This window comes from Camelus dromedarius, chromosome 9 (genome assembly GCF_036321535.1).
Source record: "Camelus dromedarius isolate mCamDro1 chromosome 9, mCamDro1.pat, whole genome shotgun sequence".
Lineage (NCBI taxonomy): Eukaryota > Metazoa > Chordata > Mammalia > Artiodactyla > Camelidae > Camelus > Camelus dromedarius.
This window is the reverse complement of record NC_087444.1, coordinates 17,275,425-17,293,366: the sequence shown is the minus strand read 5'-3', so window position 1 is coordinate 17,293,366 and position 17,942 is coordinate 17,275,425. Positions and strand designations below refer to the sequence as shown.

General features: G+C 45.0%; 1 protein-coding gene across 1 annotated transcript; it reads right to left on the bottom strand.

Annotated features, from left to right (window-relative positions):
* Positions 1 to 2,211: 2,211 nt before the first annotated feature.
* Positions 2,212 to 15,224, bottom strand: LOC135322176 (neuroblastoma breakpoint family member 6-like protein). The gene is made up of 8 exons (XM_064489984.1): positions 14,944 to 15,224; positions 12,830 to 12,959; positions 11,953 to 12,167; positions 10,838 to 10,889; positions 9,759 to 9,970; positions 6,641 to 6,692; positions 5,672 to 5,831; positions 2,212 to 2,235 (listed from the first exon to the last, which is right to left on the bottom strand). The coding sequence occupies exons 1-8, from the start codon at positions 15,119 to 15,121 to the stop codon at positions 2,212 to 2,214; spliced, it is 1,023 nt and encodes a 340-aa protein (XP_064346054.1). The 5' UTR covers positions 15,122 to 15,224.
* Between the last annotated feature and the right edge of the window lie 2,718 nt (positions 15,225 to 17,942).

The following is a 17,942-nucleotide window of genomic DNA, read 5'->3' as shown; positions in this document are numbered from 1 at the left end:
GGACCCACTAGGAGCCGTGTGCTCTATTCGAGGGAGTACTCACCATGTACAGCAAGCGCTGAGAAGACTCCCTGTTGGTCCCAAGGGAATGAGGCACCTCTGTCAGGCCTACAGGAGTCTGACAGGTCATGGCCAACAGAACTGGTCAAATAACATTCATCCAGTGAGTCCTGTGGGCCTTCATTCTCTTCTACCACCGGCTGCTCACTACTGAGGCTTCTGGGGTCAGGTGCGCTGAGGATTAAACAAAACGGATGAGAGAACACAGGGTCCTAGCTGGGTTTGATGGGAGTGTTAAGGGACTGGTCGCAGAAAACAAATGGAAATTCTCCACAAAGCGAGATATAACAATCCTCCTCCATCTGGGGCCAGAGTGTGCTTACAATGGGAACAGGAGACAGACAGAGCAGGAGGTGGTCCCAGCACTGACCAGAAAAAGAGCTCAGGACGAAGGAGACTGAACTACCTCAGTACACAGTAGTCAGAAGACACACACTCAGAAACTACAAGGGAGGCTTCAACTCTTGCATGAGTTTTGTTGAAATTTACATGCAACAGCTGAGGGAACAAGACTCTGGCAGCATAATCCTGTGTCTCCAATGCCTTTTCTCTACCACTGAGATGTGATATGAATTTTGGTTTTCTAAGTACTTTTCTTGTTATGAAATACTTGTCAGTGGTAAGAACAAAGAGTGAAAGGCAGAAATGCATCTTATGCTGCTTTTAATAAAAACAGAGAAGGAGAGTCCGAGAAATCCTGGACTGATTAGCACCCCTGCATCAACTGAATGCACTTACTCCATTTGAGAGAGATTATCAAAGGGGCTTATAAACGTACAGTTAACATAGACAGCATTGTTAAAGGGACACATTGCGGTTGTCTGAATGGAAGAGTTAGGCATATTCAGCAGTTTCTCATTTCCCTGGATCTGACCTCACCATACATCAACATTAAATTAAGAGCCATGATTCTTCATTATGCTGTAGAGCAGAAATTGACAGAACATTGTAAACTGACTATACTTTGAAATAAATAAATAAAGAGATGATAGATAGACAGACAGACAGATAGCAGAAAGAAAACAAAAGACCCCTGAGGCTTCAGAATTACCTGGAACATATTTGGTCTTGTTCCTCTTCTTCCTCAAGAACAGTATGATTTTCTATGGATTAATTCAGACAGGGCAAGAAACATTAAGCAGATCCCCCTACATATGTCAATAGTTAGGTATCCAATACTAACATGGGGAAAAAAATATCACCAGTGGCACAGGAGGATAACGTAAGAATATTCCAGGAGGCCTCAGGCTGCGCCTTCTGGACCTGCCTGGGTTCGCTTTCTTGACCCCTGGGCAGTATCTCCTCACCACAATCACCTTTTCCAGGTCTGAGTCAGAAATGAAATGTATCTTTTCCCCACATAGTCTGTGGAATAGCCCATCTGCATTCTAAAAAGAATACTGTAATATTCAGCCTTCCCTCACCGTATGCTGGCTGCTTTAGCAGAATTTGTACACTGAAAACAACATAATGGTTGGAATCTACAAACCCTAGCATGAAAATGAGCTTTGTGCTAAACAGAAACATCAGCCCTTCATGGAGTGGGGAAACGCTGGGGTCAGCCGCACTTCATGGAAAGATACATGCAAGGTGATAGTAGGGATGTTTGTGTCCTGGTGTTCAGGTGGCTCCTCCACTTAGAGGAGACGGACACTGGGGATGACAGCAGTGACCCCAGGGAAACAACAAATCCAGAGGTGTAGTTAACACTGTCAACATCTTTTGAAGGAAAGAAATTCCAGGGATATTTTAGGGGTATGAACATGAGAACCTTATAAGTAAAAACGACATTTGATGGGAATCATAAAAAAAAGACACCTCTGTACAACTGCACAGAGGTGAGTGACATTGTCACACTTGTCTTCGGTTCAGTGACCTATCTTGGGACCCAAGACATAGGCTTCACCTGGGATGAGGAAGAGAGCACCGTTCCCTAACCCGCATGATGTCTGTGCTTAAAACTCAATTCTAGGACCTAAACCTTCTCGATATAAATATACAGAGTCTGCCCACATGGCTGTCATATCTCAGCACCGCCAGAGGTGTGAAGCGCAAAAGACACCAGCTCTACCGGGCAGTGCAGTTGGAGGTTTATCACATCGATAAGAGTACTCACTGGTGACATCCCGAGCATAAGAGAGTTCCAATCCCTCAAATGAGTAGATGGCGGTGCTCCTATAAGGCCAGAAGGAGTCTGACAGGTCAGGAAGAGCTGAGTAAGTCAAATAGGACTCCTCCACTGAGTGCCGTGGGATGTCATCCTCTACCATCTGCGGCAGCTCCGTGCTGAGCCTGGCGGGTAGGGAGACCGAAGATTAACATAATAGCAATCAGAAATCTAGAGTCCTATCTGGTTTAGATGAACCGTTTAAGGGAGTGGTGAAGGAAGCCAAAGGGTGATCCTTTAAGCAGAAAAAACTGACTTTTTTCGTGCAACAGAGTGTGCGTTTTTGAGGAGCAGGAGATAGAAAGAAGAGTGAGTGCTCAGTGCTCTGGCCAAATAACAAGCTGATTAAGAAACAGAATGATTATCTCTATAGAGTCATGACCCATAACATAGACTCATGTAAGAGTGGTTTTCACCCTTTCATTTAAGTTCCACTGACTGCTACATGGAGATTAAGTGTATACTATTGGGGGCACCCTAGTGCCCCAGAAATCTCATGCCGCTAAGGCCTCTTTCTCTCTTTATTGTGGCATGATATAATTATATCACTGTTTGTGTCCACTTCTTGCTATGAAACACATGCCAACAAGCTAACACAAAACAGGCCGAAACCAGATTTGCATCTCACTCTGTAAATGACACCAGAGAGAGCAAATGAGTGCACAAAAATCACTGTATCATAGATCACTTGTTCAACTGAATTGGGTATACACTTGAGAAGTTAACGAGAAATAGGAAACAATATATGTATCCAAATGAAAGCAGAATACATTACAAAAAAAATATTCCTGGTTATCAAAGTGGATCATACGCTTGTATTCCTGCTGTTTCCTGGATTAGGGGACTGCAGAAGTCACATTTCATCAACAGCGCACAAATATTCAAAATTACCTGCAGATAGTTGGCTCTACTCCTTTCACCCCATCTTGATCATTTTGGTTTTCTGTAAATGAATTAACAGGACAGTTACACTGGGCAAAACTCATTTACGTATGATCAAAACCATGCCAAAATTAGCACTTTGGCAATGTGTGCAATGTGGTAACAGGGTACTGTGGGAGAAATCTTCCAGGAGGCCCTAGATAGAACCTCATAAGAAGGCACTGGATTTGCTTCTTGAGCCCCTAGATATGTCTCCTTAATATGACAGGATGTCCCCACACTATGTCCTGAGTCTAGGCAAACAGTAACCTCATCCTTTTACCCACAGATCCTGAGGGACTGCCGAGCTACCTCCTAGAAGGCTGCTGTAATATTCAGGATTTTTCAATCTGAAATGCTGTCTCTTATTGGGGTAGATGCATTCTCCATTGACATTAGACTGATGAGCAGAATCTAAACATAGTCTAAACACTCTTCCGTGCCACCAAGAAAGAGTGGGCATTCATAAGGCTGGGTGTTCCAAGACCCTGCCTTGCTTCAGAGAACACACCAACGATGGCAGTGGTGCTTCTGTTCTGGTTTCAGAAGCCTCTGCATAAGATAAGACAAATGGAAGGAGACAGACTTGGGTTGACAGAAACAACCAAAGGAGTAATATCTCCAAAGACATAAAGTAAACTGCCAACAGCCTCAGACAAGTATAGAATCTCAGGGACATTGCTTAGGAATGAAAATTAGAGCATTAAATGCAAGATAAGAGATTCATTCAAAATTAGGAGACTGGAAAGTTACTTCCTATGACAAAATTGGAGAGCTATATGGGAGTCTGGCAGGACTGTGGCGGATCCAGTGATTTGCCAGTGCGACAAACATGACTAGGAGTTGAGCCAAGTTCACGAACTCAGGGAATGTGTTACTTTAAAGGAAATTGTATGGAACAGAATAGAGAGCCCAGAAGTAAACCCGTAGAATTACAGTCACTTCATCTTCAACAAAGAAGGCAAGAACACACAATGGAGAAAAGACAGTCTCTTCAGCAAGTGGTGTTGGGGAACCTGGACAGCCACACAGACATCAATGAAGTGAGGACACTCCATCACACTATAAACAAAAATAAACTCACAATGGCTTAATCACTTAGATATATGACAAGACACGATAAACCTTCGAGAAGAAAACATAGGTGAAACATTTTTGACATAAATCTTAGCAATGTTCTCCTGGGGCAGTCTACTCAGGCAATAGAAATAAAAGCAAAAATTAACAAATGGGATGTAATTAAACTTATAAGCTTTTACACAGCAAAGGGAACCATAAGCGGAAAAAAAACAACAACCTACAGAATGGGAGAAAGTATTTGCAAATGATGCAGCTGACAAAGGTTTCATTTCCACACTATAGAAACAGCACATATAGCTTGATAACAGAAACAACAAAAAACCAAACATGGGCACACGAACTAAAAAGAAACTCTTCACGGAAGGCATACAAATGGCCAATAGGTACATGAAAAAATGCTGAATACTGCTAATTACCAGAGAAATGCAAATCAAAAGTACAGTGAGGTATCACCTCACATCAGTCAGAACGGGCTTTATTAAAAGTTCATAAACCCTAAATGCTGGAAAGGGTGTGGAGAAAAGGGAACCCTCCTACACTCTTGCTGGGCATGTAGTTTGGTGCAGACATTACAGACAACAGTATGGATATTCCTCAAAAAACGAAAAAGAGACTTACCATATGATCCAGGAATCTCACTCCTGGGCATACATCCAGAGGGAAGTCTAATTTGAAAAGACACACGCACCCCGATGTTAATAGCAGCACTGTATACAATAGCCAAGACATGGAAACAACCTTAATGTCCATCCACAGATGACTGGATAAAGAAACTGGTGTATTTATACAATGGAATACTACTCAGCCATAGAAAAGAATAAAATAGTGCCATTTGCAGCAACAAGGATGAATCTGGACATGGTCATTCTAAGTGAAGTAAGCCAGAAAGAGAGAGAAAAGGAACACATGATATCACGCATGTGTGGAATCTAAAAAAGAAAGAAGACGCTAATGAAGTTATCTACAAAACAGAGAGAAACTCACAGACATAGGAAAGAAATTATGGTTATTGGAGAGAAAGGGGTTGGGAAGGGATAAATTGGGAATTTGAGATGTGCAAATATTAACTATTATGTATATAAAAGAAAAACAACAAATTTCTTCTATATAGGAGTAGGAACTACATTCAGTATCTTGTAGTAACCGACAATGGAAAAGAATATAAAAAGGAATAAACGTATATAGATGTATGACTGAAATATTATGCTGTAACCCAAAAATTGACACATTGTAAACTGACTATGCTGCAAATAAATAAGTAAATAAGTAATTAAATAAAGGCAATTTTTGGGCCTGATTCAAAACGATATGTACGCATATAGTCTACACATGACAACGAATTCTCCGAGACAAGACAGATTGTGCGGAGCAAAGATCATGCAGACTACCTGGGAAGTCAGTTCCAATTGCATCTGCTTTAACATGCGAGGAACCACAGGCTACCTCCAGAGCACATAGCACTTTCTGTTCAGGAAATGCAAATTTTCCATCACTGCACTTCTCATAGCAGTCAGAACCTTCCTGGTGAATGGAAGGCGCCAAAACACATTCATCCCGGGACTCCTGGAGCACGTCGTCATTCTGAACCTCCAGTAGATCCATGCTGTGCCAGGTGGGAAAGGGATGACAGAAAATTAAACTCAGACGATTAGACACAGAGTCAGTATATTGATGTAAAGCGGAGATACGGTTCACAAAAAGCCAGGGGGCAGTCCCCTTAAAGAGGGAAATAACTATTCTCCTATGGGTCATGCAGAGTGTGGCCACCATGGGGTGGGAGAGGCAGAGAGCAGCAGGTGCTCCGAGCACTGACCATGCAACCAGCAGTTCAAGGGGCACTTGCACTCTCCCTGTGTGCTCCAGGCATGACACCCAGCAAACACAGACGACTAAAATCTTGGCTCCCACTTTATGCATACTTTGCGTTAAACAATACAGGCAGTGCCCAAGCAAATACAGCTTTTGGAGGAATTACAGACATGCAACTTCTAACTTCAAGGAGTATTATCTCAATATTTTGATATAATTTTGATTTTGATGTTTTTTGTTTGTTTGTTTTCTACACTTGCCGTCAAATACTCATCACCATACTGACAGCAAACAGGCAAAAGCAGATGTGCATCTCACCCTGCTTTTATGCACGGAGGGCAGAACAGCTGACTACAGGGACCCCCAAGTCTGGCTAGTGCTCCTTGCTCCTTGGTCAACTCACTGTCCATCACTCAACTTGAGAGATTGTGAAATTCAGACACACACAACTGACACAATGGAAAGAAACAACATTTCTCAGGTGCCTAGTTGGCTGTTGAGTGAATGGATGAAAGACTCATGTTCAGCACGTTCTCTTTTCCCACATCTGAGGTCTTCTGGTGTCACCATGGACATTAACAGCCCGGAAATCTTCAGAATTACCTGGGGGACACTGCCTCTTGTCCAGCTGCTTCGTCACACTCATTCTGATTTTCTGGTAAGAAATTCAGAGACAGCAGGTCAGAATAAACAAGTCATACCTCACACACACCAACTCGCTGAACACAGGTACCACGAGGACATTAATATTCTCAGGGCAACAACAGAATATTTTACGAATGGTATTTCAGGACACTGAAGTCTTCTGAGAATTAGATAGGACTGCTTCCAAGTGCTTGGGGGAAATTCTCTGGCTGATCTGGTTAAGCTTTCTCCCAATACCCCATCGGCTGAGTCTGTAGATTTCATACTTTATTTTCCCTCAAAGTCCTAGGAATCAGCTGAGTTTCTGTCTACAATTCTTTCTACAATAATGGTTCATCCCATCAGATAATGTGCTTGCTGATATTACGGAGACATTTCTATCTGAGGGAGGATGAATTCTACCGACCTTCAAATTAAAGAGAAAATTTGGGGCTACACAGAAACAATGGGCAATCAAGGCTGGAGGAACTGCCAGAGCCCAGCCGTACTTCATGGGAACATCCAAGCAAGGTAAAGGGACACTTGGTTCTTTCCTGGTTTTCAGATTCCAACTTAGCTAAGAGAAGCCAACATGAAGAAGACGAAGACTCGGGCTGAGATCACTGACACCAGAGACACCACTACACCTAACATATAGGCAAGGCTACCAGTCTGTTTGGACAGGCCAAGGAAGGCCAGGGACATTGTCCAAAAAGAACAATTCGATCGTTGTAGCTTGCAAGAAACATTTGACCCAAACGTCTGACAGACACTTCCTGTGGATGATCAGCGAATGTGGGTGAACAGGTACTCACAGCTGATTTGGGTCCCATGGCCTAAGTTGGGGTCCAGCGAGTCAGATACAAGGACTGAGCCTCGAAAAGGACCAAGGCTCCCTGGCCAAAATGATGACTGTCTTTCATATCCATCCTTTTCTCTGGGTTAAACCATTATGTGTCACTAGGGTCGACCTTCAGGGGAGACTTTCTTCATTGTAGACAGTGTGTGGGGAAGAAAAATAGAAAGGCTACCTGGTAGGTCAGCTGGAATTTCATCTTCTGCAACATGGGAGCAAGCACCAGCTACATCTGGAGCATGGCCGACTTTCTCTTCATCAAATGCCAAGTGGCCTTCACTGTCTAGCCAGTTGTAGTCAGGTCCTTCTTGGAGAACTGAAGCATTCAAAACACATTCGTCCTGGGACTCCTGGAGCAGTTCCTCCTTCTCAAATGCCTCGAGCTCCATGCTGTGCCAGGTGGGAAATTGATGACAGAAAATTTAACTAAGAGGATCAGACACCAAGCTGTCCTAGCTGGTTCTGATAGGGGGGCCATAGGGAATGGACACAGAAATCCAGGGGCAGTCCCCTTAAAGAGGGAAATAACTATCCTCCTATGTGTCAAGCAGAGTGTGGCCACCACGGGGTCGAACAGGGAGAGAGCGGCAGGTGCTCCGAGCACTGGCCATGCAAGCAGCTGTTGAAGAAGCAATTGGACTCTCTCTGTGTGCTCCAGGTATGATGCCCAGCAATCACACTCGACTAAAATCTTGGCTCCCACTATTTGCATACATTGCATTGAACTATACAGGCAGTGTCTAAGCAAAAAGAGCTTTTGGAGAAATTACAGACACATAACTTCTAACTTCAAGGAGTATTATCTCAATATTTTGATACAATTTTGATTTTTTTCCTGCTTTCTTCACTTGCAGTCAAATATTCATAACCATACTGACACCAAACAGGCACAAAGCAGATGTGCATCTCACCCTGCTTTTATGCACAGAGGGGACAGCAGCTGACTAAAGGGACCCCCAAGTTTGCTAGTTCACCTCGGTCAAATCACTGTCCATGACTCAACTTGAGACATTCAGAAATTCAGACACACACAACTGACACAATGGAAAGAAACAACATTTTTCAAGTGCCTAGTTGGCTTTTGAGTGAATGGATGCAAGAGTCATATTCAGCACGTTGTCTTTTCCCTGGATCTGAGTTCTTCTGGGGTCACCACTGACATTAACAGCCCAGAAATCTTCAGAATTACCTGGCAGACACTGGCTCTTGTCCAGTTGCTTCGTCACACTCATTCTGATTTTCTGGTAAGAAATTTGAGACAGCAGGTCACAATAAACAATTCACCCTCCCACAGGCCAACTCAGTGAACACAGGTAACATAGAAATGTTAATCTTCTCAGGGCAACAATAGAATATGCTATGAAAGGTATTTCAGGAAGCTGAAGTCTTAGGAGAATTAGGCAGGACTGCTTCCGAATGCTTGGGGGAAATTCTCTGGCTGATCTGGTTGAGCTCTCTCCTAATATCCCATCTGCTGAGTCTGTTGAATTAATAGTATATTTTCCCAAAAGGTCCTAAAAATCAGCTGAGGTGCTTCTAGAATTCTCTCTACAATATTGGTTTGTCCCATCAGATAATGTGGTTGCTGATGCTACGGAGGAATTTCTGCTTGGGACTAGATGAATGCTACTGACATTCATATCAAAGAGACAATTTGGGGCTACACAGAAACAATGGGCATTCAAGGCTGGAGGGACTGCCAGAGCTCACCCATACTTCATGGAAACATCCAAGCAAGGCAAAGGGACACTTGGTTCTTTCCTGGTTTTCAGATGGCTACTTAGGTAAGATAAGCCAACATCACAAAGATGAAGTCTCGGGCTGAGTTCAGTGAAACCAGAGACACCACCTCACCTAACACAGAGGCAAGGCTACCAGTCTGTTTGGACAGACAAAGAAAGGCCAGGGACATTGTTCAAAAAGAAGAATCAGACCACTGTAGCTTGGAAGACAAATTTGACACAAACTATCTCTGACAGACACTTCCTGTGGATGTCCACCCAAGGTGGGTGACAGGTTCTCAACCCTGATTTCGGTCACGTGGCCTGACTTTGCGTCCAGGGTGACAGATACATGAAGTGGGCCTAGAAAGGGATCAAGGCTCCCTGGTACATACGATATCTGTGTTTCACAATCCATCCTTTTCTCTGGGTTAAACCAATATGTGTCACTAAGGTCGACCTTCAGTGAAGACCTTCTTCAGTCTAGACAGTGTGTGGGGAACAAAACTAGAAAGGATACCTGGGAGGTCAGCTGGAATTGGATCTTCTGCAACATGGGAGCAAGCACCAGCTACATCCGGAGCACGGCTGACTTTCTCTTCATCAAATGGCAAGTTGCCTTCACTGTCTAGCCGGTTGCAGTCAGATCCTTCTTGGAGAACTGAGGGATTCAAAACACATTCATCCTGGGACTCTTGGAGCAACTCCTCCTCCAACTCCTCTTGCTCAATGCTGTTCCAGGTGGGAAAGGAATGACAGAAAATTCAACCATGAGCATCCGTCACCTTGTTGTCATTACTGATTTTGCTGCAGGGCATAGGAACCATTCATGAAATGCAAACTTATCATTCCTCATAAAGAGGGAAGTAACTATCCTTCTGTATGTGAAGCAGAGTCTGGCTGTCACGGGGTGGGAGAGGGAGAGAGCAGTAGTTGTTCGGTGCGCTGCCCACATGACATGTGATGAGAAATGACACCCAAACATCCCAGTGTGGTCCTTTCGTGATCATGAAGCACAAGTGAACTGCCACAGCATGTGCTACTGCCATGTGCCTCTGTCATATGCACTTTAAGTTAATGTAGCCAAGTGAGTATGAGCGTTAAGGTATTGTAGAGCCTCAGAGATATTCTGCCTTCAATTTACGAATAAAATTCCTCTAAAGCCTTTCTCATACTAGTGTCACGTGGCAACTACAGGTTTTTCTAGACACTTCAACTGGTGTTTAATTCTTTGAGTTACTTCTTTACTGATTCCGTTGCTATCTTCCTTCCTAACAAGCACCTAAGAACTGTGTACAAACAGTTCTTTATCTCATCTTGGTGTTCATTTAGGAGAGTATGCATATTCTCTGTGTGTGCAGGGAACCCTAAAGGTGGTACATTACCTTGGGCCATACCTACAAGTGCCACAGAGACAACAGACAGCCAAGTTAAAGGGCCACTTCCCTGTTGGTTGGGTTGAAGTCAATCGATGCAATCTGCAGGTTTTCTTTTCTCACATCTGGTACATGAGACTCTCTCGCCCTCATGGGTTCATCTTTCTTCTACCCTCTCCATACTTTACCTACCCATTACCGGCTCCTAAGACTTCATGATTACCTGGGGGTGAGTGTTTCTTCTTCTAGTTCATCTTCCTCATCTTCATGAATTTCTGCAAACAAATTCAGAAATATCCAGTCAGCTTTTCCCCACTTCACCAACTACAATCCTAATGGTTGTATGGCCACGGGGACATAAATCACTATGTATGTGTCAGTGCGGTGCTAAAGTTCTAGTGCACTGTCTTTAAATGATTGGCCTGGTCCACATGTCTGATCCATCATTCAGTGTGACCCCAAACTGCTGGATGGTCATCATGACCCCTCTGCCTGACAAGGGGCAAACATTCAAATGGTCTTCTGTTCCCTATATCACTGTACAAGTGTCCACCTGCCATCTCAACGTCTACAACTCTTTCATCCATCCGGCCACTAATTTCTCCCTAGACACAGGCTCTGCACCCCTTACGGCTCTCCCATACATCCCCTGCTTTGTCTAAGAAGAGAGAAACAACCGTGTCCCACATGCCTCCATCTGACAACATCATGGGACATTCCTAAGGCCTCTGAGTGTTACCAAGGGAAATTCTCTCCATGGAAAAGGTATAGTGAAACAAATTTCCCAACACAAGTTCGACAACATTAAGTGCCCAATCCAACCCTACAAAGTGCAGGGCTTCCCTTTTTCTGAGCTGATTCATGAACATTCCCAGATTAGTCACTGCAGTACCATCAACAGATTATTTGACCCATTTTACAGAAGAGGAAACAGACAGTGAAATAGGAAAATCCAATCACTCGCTCACAGTCAGGAAAGACAACACTCAGGCTGGGGTCAGGCCACTTTGATGCAAAGCCCAGGGCTCTTTCTGCTCCCACAAGCTATGCCCAGTCACATCTTCCTTTCTGTGCTTTAACCCTGGGGGATGCTGTCTCGTCCCGAAGGCTACCATCCATCAGAGGGGAAGCAGACAGTTGAAACACTGTGACCTCCAGCCTGCGCATTTCTCCTCTGTCCTCCCACTCAGCCAGTCCTGGTCCTGTCAGAGTCCCCAAAATGAAACATGGACACAAGACACTTGTTAAAATCATTCCTAGTGGAGGTGAGGAGTCTCTTATGAGCCAAGAAACTTTGCATGAGAGGCTCAGGGCTATCAGAGCCTGGGGCCACTTTACCTGGGCTGAGCTTGCGGGCAAGGCGCTCTGCCAGCCTGCATCCCTCGGTCAGCTGCTCTCGGAAGCCCTGGCCCGGGTTGTTGTCAAGGTCATTGTGGGTGAGGACGTCCCTGAGTTGTTGGATGAGCAGGATAGAGTCTTCTCTCCCGTCCCATAATTTCTGCCGTAACTGGGTCAGCTCTCGTGCCTGAGAGCAAATTAGGGTATCGTATTCCCTAACATGAGAGAGAAGAAATGATGTTAAAATGCATAGTTGGACGATAGACGATTAGAGGTTTCGAAGGCAATTCTGTGAGAACATCCCCGAGGCGCGAGCCCTCAGAGCAGAATTCTGGCACATATGGGGGACCTTCCTGTGGCAAAGAGGAGAAAAATGGTATAACTGAGGCATCCTCCGTATCAGAGATGCTCCTCTAGGATTCCGTCACATCCCATTCATCTTCTTCTGGAAACTAAATCTAATGTTTTCCTAAGCCTCCTTCATCAAGATGTCCGTTGAGGGTCTCACTGAGCCATGCCCATTTCCATATAAAGATCCACATGGGGCATACTGGGCAGTGAATGTCACAAAGTCATACATGGGGTGGACAGGCCCAGCTGGTGAGAAGTGGAAAGAACAGGAGAATAAGAGGGTCAAGGGAGGATGACAAGGTGTAGTCATCCAGGAAGGGACTGTGATTCAGAGGTAAATGAGGTACTGGTTGCACAACATGGTGAAGGTTCCAAAGGCCACTGAGTTGTTCACTGGATTTGAATCTGCTGAGTTTCACGTAATGTGATGAACATTTCTGCACTCTCCTGGCCCAAAGTTGCTCGTGGCCCCACTTCAGAGAGGCCTACACCTTCCACCAGCCTCCCTGCACAGAGCCCTCCTTACCTGAACCTCTCCTCAGCTAGCACTGGCTTCTCTGCCAGCTTCTCTGCCAGCTGCTCTGCCAACTTCACCACCCGGAACTGCAGCTTCTCCCCCAGCACGGATTCAATGATGTCCTTGTACTCTTCACACTCTGAGGAAACAGAGATGCTGCCTCAGGGGAAAGCTGCACCCCCTGCTGTGGTCACTGCCTTCAAGGGAGGAGCTAGGGTCCATCCCAAGGGCAGAGGTAACTGCGGTAGCAGGCTGTAGGCAGGGATTTCCACATCTGATTCCTCAGCCTCCCCACTGCGTGGCATTCAGTTACTCCCCATTTTAGAGCTGGGGAAAGAGAAGCTGCAAGGCACAGAAGGGAACTAGACAGACTAACTGCCATTAGGAAAGGTCAGAAGTCACAGTCCCTGAGACTGACCGTGAATCATGGGCCAGTCTAACAAGACTTGCAACCTCGGAGGTGAAACACTGAGCAGGGGCATGAGGCGGTGGCTTCTTGTGTGGTTGGGGTGGACCCTAGGACTAAGGGACTGATGGTTCCCTTGTGCAGGGATTTCAGTACTGAGGAAGTACCTCAGAGGTTAAAAAAAAAAAATTCATCTGGATACACTTGTGTGAAATATGTTGCTTTAAACTGTGAGGACCTGAAAGACATGAGCCGAAATACTAGGATGATGTGTGTTAGTAGAAGCAGTAGTACTAGGACCTGCGTTTACAATGTACCAGGCAGTGTTGTAAGAGTTCTAGAACAATTTACTGACTATTTATTCCATCTCAAACATGCAGCAGCACTGGGTGGACAGAGAGGAAAACCGAGGCACAGAAAGACATGCAGCGTGGATGTGCGCCGAGGGAGCCTGGCCCAGAGTCTGTGTTCTTCATCTCTGCACTGTGTGACCTTGACACCAAGGTCCTGGGGGATACCCTTTTCCTTCTTCACCTTCACAACATGGTTCTTAAATTATGATAGGATGATAAGGAAAGATGTAAAGAAAACATAGTTTATCTTTTCCCCAAAGTGCACCTCTTCACTTTCTTAAATAGCAGGCTTCACATTTAGTTTCTCTGTTTCAGTCATTTTTCATTAAGTATACCCTAACCATTGGTTTACTGAAAATCAATTGTAAGCAAATGACACAAACCCAGAGTTGTCCAGATTCCTCCAATCATCTTGTTGTGTATTTCCCCCGAGTCCTCAGGATTCCTTTTGTCACTACACACCCCTCCTACTGAACAGGCAACTGTGCTTCGAAATACCAGGATGACTGTGGGAGCGAATGGCCTGCCCCACATACCGGCGTGGGTTTTCCTAGCAATGGTATTCACTCCCACTTACCCTCATTCTCATTTTCGCCACATGTCTCATGATCCAACTTTCAGGGTCACCTGGATTTCCTGCTGACACACATCACTGAAGTTTCACCAGCACAGGAAGAGACAGATTGGGTGATGCAGATTATCTAATTTCCCCAGAGGACATCCGGAGTCTCCCCACAGGGTGTCGCATGACTTCCTGGGACTCAGGAAGGAGACCCTGCACCCAGGAAACACAGCCTCCCGCTCACCAGGGAGCCCCTGTCTTGATGGCATCACTCATGGAGACCATGGTTTCCATGAGGAGCTGACTCATCTTTAGTTCTTTCAAAGCAGGTACTATCACCTGCTTCCCCCAGAGTGTGCTGTCACCACGTGACCCCAGTGTAACTGGCACAGTACTTTGCCACTGCGACCTCAGGGATGCTTGTACTGAAGGAAGTCATTAGTGCCAGATGTTTAGCCAACAGTGATGCAGGACCAAATACAATTCAGAAAAGATTCCAATTGACAGGGTTTAGCTTGTTCTAGAGAGATATCAATAGGCATCAATAAGTGGAATGTTAACTCTAGTCTCACACTACAGCTCACCACACGCCTGGACAATTTGCTCAACGCTTTATGCCTCAGTTTGCCATCCTCAGTGACTTGAGGGTCAGATAGCTACTTCTGCCTTTCCTGCCTTGTTTGTGGTCAGCATGACACTTATACTGACAAAGGGGTGCAAGATAAAGTCTGGAGAGTTTCAGTTTCTGAGAGGGAAGAAAGTGATCATTCACCAGGTGGTGACCACGACCCTCAGGACTTACTGTATTTCTGCAGCTGGTTGGCCAGGCAGTATGTAGTAGCTTGGCATACAAGGAATTTCTGGGTGAGATCTCGGAAGTCCTGCTTCTGTTTGGTCAGCTCTAAGTGCAGCTCCTGGTTGATCTCCAGCACTGTAAGTTCTGCCCTCGGACCACACGAAGCGCCAAGAGATCCTGCCATGATGACGTGTGGCAGAACAGGTAGAGCGGGGGACTGGGGAGAAGAAACCCAGCATATGATGGATTAAAAACAATTGAAACCACATAAGTTTAATCAGGATTGAGGCATGAGGAAAAGCAGGAGTATTCAACTTACTGTTGGGAACAACTTGATCACCAGCTCACAACACTTGAGGATGTGGAACCACAAAAACAACGTTCGAGAGCACAGAGCTCAGGGCCACAGGCACTGCCTGCTGCGCAGACTCTAACAGGAGTGATGGAGCGGGGCCCGGAGTGCCAGGTAACCGTCTGCAGTTGCAATAACAGAACTGGACGGTGGGGGGTGGCCATGGAATCCTGGGGGCCCCTGTGTTCTAGTTGCCTAGGCCACACTGCTTGGGGTCTCGTGAAGGTTGCCACAATGGGGACACCCCCTCTCCAGCCACTCTTAATGGCTTTCTATACTTGTGCTGATAGCACCAACCTATCTCTTCCCAAAAGTTATCCAAGCATTGCTGTCATTTTCCTTCTCCTGTGTCTATAAAAATACCAAGAGACAAATTGTTTTCTCAAAAGTCTTATTTTCTTAAGGGCTGTCATGAAGTCACACCACCTTCTCTTTAAGTGGTAACAGGCCTTATGGCTTTTTCGCAAGTGAAAGATGTCAGACTTGTAGAATGTCATGGCGTCGTTCTCTGGGTCTTTGCCAGTTTTGTGTAACTCATAAAAACTGTAGGACAAAGAGCAGAATATAATGTTAAGTGAACGAATAATTAATTTATAAAAGTCTTCTCAGTCCTGACTCAATATTCTGTTCACTGCATCCCTGTGTTATTTCAGATCCTTATCTCACTGGGGCAGCTTGCTGGCTCCATAAATTTCTGTCACGTTTGACATGCCAGTGTTATAAACTCCTCCTCCAGGTGTGGATTACTCTAGTTTTGTTTTTCTTAATGTCTCTAAACAGTGTATTTTATAATTGTCACGTATGAATTGCATTCTAGTCCCACGTAATCGTTTTCCAAGCTGTCAAATTGATGAAAACAAATTCTGCACATGTCGTTGTATAGAGACCATGTCTTTGGGAAAGACTTGTCAGCATGATGCTGTTGTTCTGTATTCATCCAGTTCACCCACATACTGAACAGACAGGGATGCAGAGCCGTGTTCATGGAACTCTGCTTGATAGCTCTCTTTGAGTTTTCCTCACGCCATTGCCCTGGGCTCCACTCCACAAATAAAACATGGTAAGTTCAAGGTCGTGGATCAGGGAGGGTTGATGATCCTTAGTGTTCGTGTGTCCTTGTGCTCAGGGACATAGAAGATTAGCTTGAGAGGAGAGGGGCAGGCAGGCGGGGGAAAGTGAGGTTCTAAAGGAAGTCCTCACTTGCTCAGCATCTGTCCCTTTCTGGGTCTGGTGACACTGAGACTTAGGAGACACTCTGCAGCATCGCTCTCTTCACTTTAGATGCTGGACTAACCTGAATTGAGAGTGCAATGGGTGTTCCCAAGTACCCCTGAGCATTTGTGTCAAGGTTAAAGATGGAGGACTACCTCAGCCACTTAGGAAAGCTTGTCTTCTCCCCACCCCATGCCATCCTCCCACCACACTGCTTAATGCCGTTGGTGTGTGAGATCCAGCAGAGGCTTTACAGAAATCTATTTTGTGGTGTCTGTGGGGCCGGAAATTCTCTGTGGGAAAAAAAATGTGTCAAATTCATTCACTTTACCCTGATGAACCCAAAGGCTCACAAAAGGTACCCGGCTTCCTTGAAGCCACAAGTAGCTCAACTCCTGGTACGATGTGCTCTTCTCTCAGGCCCTGACTTTTCTCCAAATAGTCACTGTTGGCTAGAGTCAAACTAGGCTGGTCACTCTATAAAGCGATTGGCAGCACATGGACTAAATATTCAACAGCCATTTTAATCAAATATATTGCCAAAGTATCTTCCAAAATCGCATACTGTCCTTTTATACATACCCATTTGCAACTGCAAAAGCCCAAAGTCATATTTTCCTGATAAGCTGTGGTCATTGTCATCACCTTCATTCACTTTAACCTGTAAACTGAAGGTCTCTGTATTATTACAAGACGTTAGAGGCACAGATGGGCCTACAGCTTGTTTAAGTGCATGAAGAGACTCCTGTGTCTCTGTGGACCAATGGAGTTGAGCAGCACTCTTTCTCCTACATAAGTCATCTCAGATTGTTTTAAGAGAATCCTGATTTTTCTATCCATGGTAACATTTCTCTAAAGAACATATGCTTTCTGGATTGAGTCTTAGTGAGAAAATGCTTCCCATTGCAGTAAGAACTATAAAATAAATCATCAGTCTGAATCCGGGCTTTCCTTCCTGAGCAAACTCTCCTGGGACTTTGAAGGTTTTCAATGAGCTGGTACTTACTTAACAAATGATATAGATAATGACTTTTTCATAGCACTTCAAATATTGCACTAGGACGCTATGCATGTCAGTGAAGTAATGAATTCGTTTTCAATCACCTCTGTGTAGGAAGAATTTGGACAACTATTTTTGACTGGACAGAATGTACTTGTGAGTTTCCTCACACAGTACTATCAGCCCTCAGTGTGAAGTGGGTTGTGATGGAGGTGGGTCTCGAGAGTTGAAAAGTAATGTGCTCTCTCCTTCCATCACTGAGTCATGAACGCTCAGTGGAACACGTGGAGGTTGTGGCCATTGTCACCCTTGTGAAACCACCAGCCCAGCCAATCCCAGCTATGTCCCAGTGACCCATCTCATGGGAACATCCCCCTTTTCAGGCTACAAAACCATGGGAAGGATGCGAGTTACAAGGTGACTCTCTCCTTCCCTGAGTGA

Coding starts and splice junctions, on each gene's coding strand:
- LOC135322176 (XM_064489984.1), bottom strand. CDS start 15,121: ATGGCAGGATCTCTTGGCGCTTCGTGTGGTCCGAGGGCAGAACTTACA. Junction 12,960..14,943: donor CAACCAGCTGCAGAAATACA/GTAAGTCCTGAG, acceptor CTGTTTCCTCAG/AGTGTGAAGAGTACAAGGAC. Junction 9,971..10,837: donor GAAGAAACACTCACCCCCAG/GTAATCATGAAG, acceptor CACCTGGAACAG/CATTGAGCAAGAGGAGTTGG.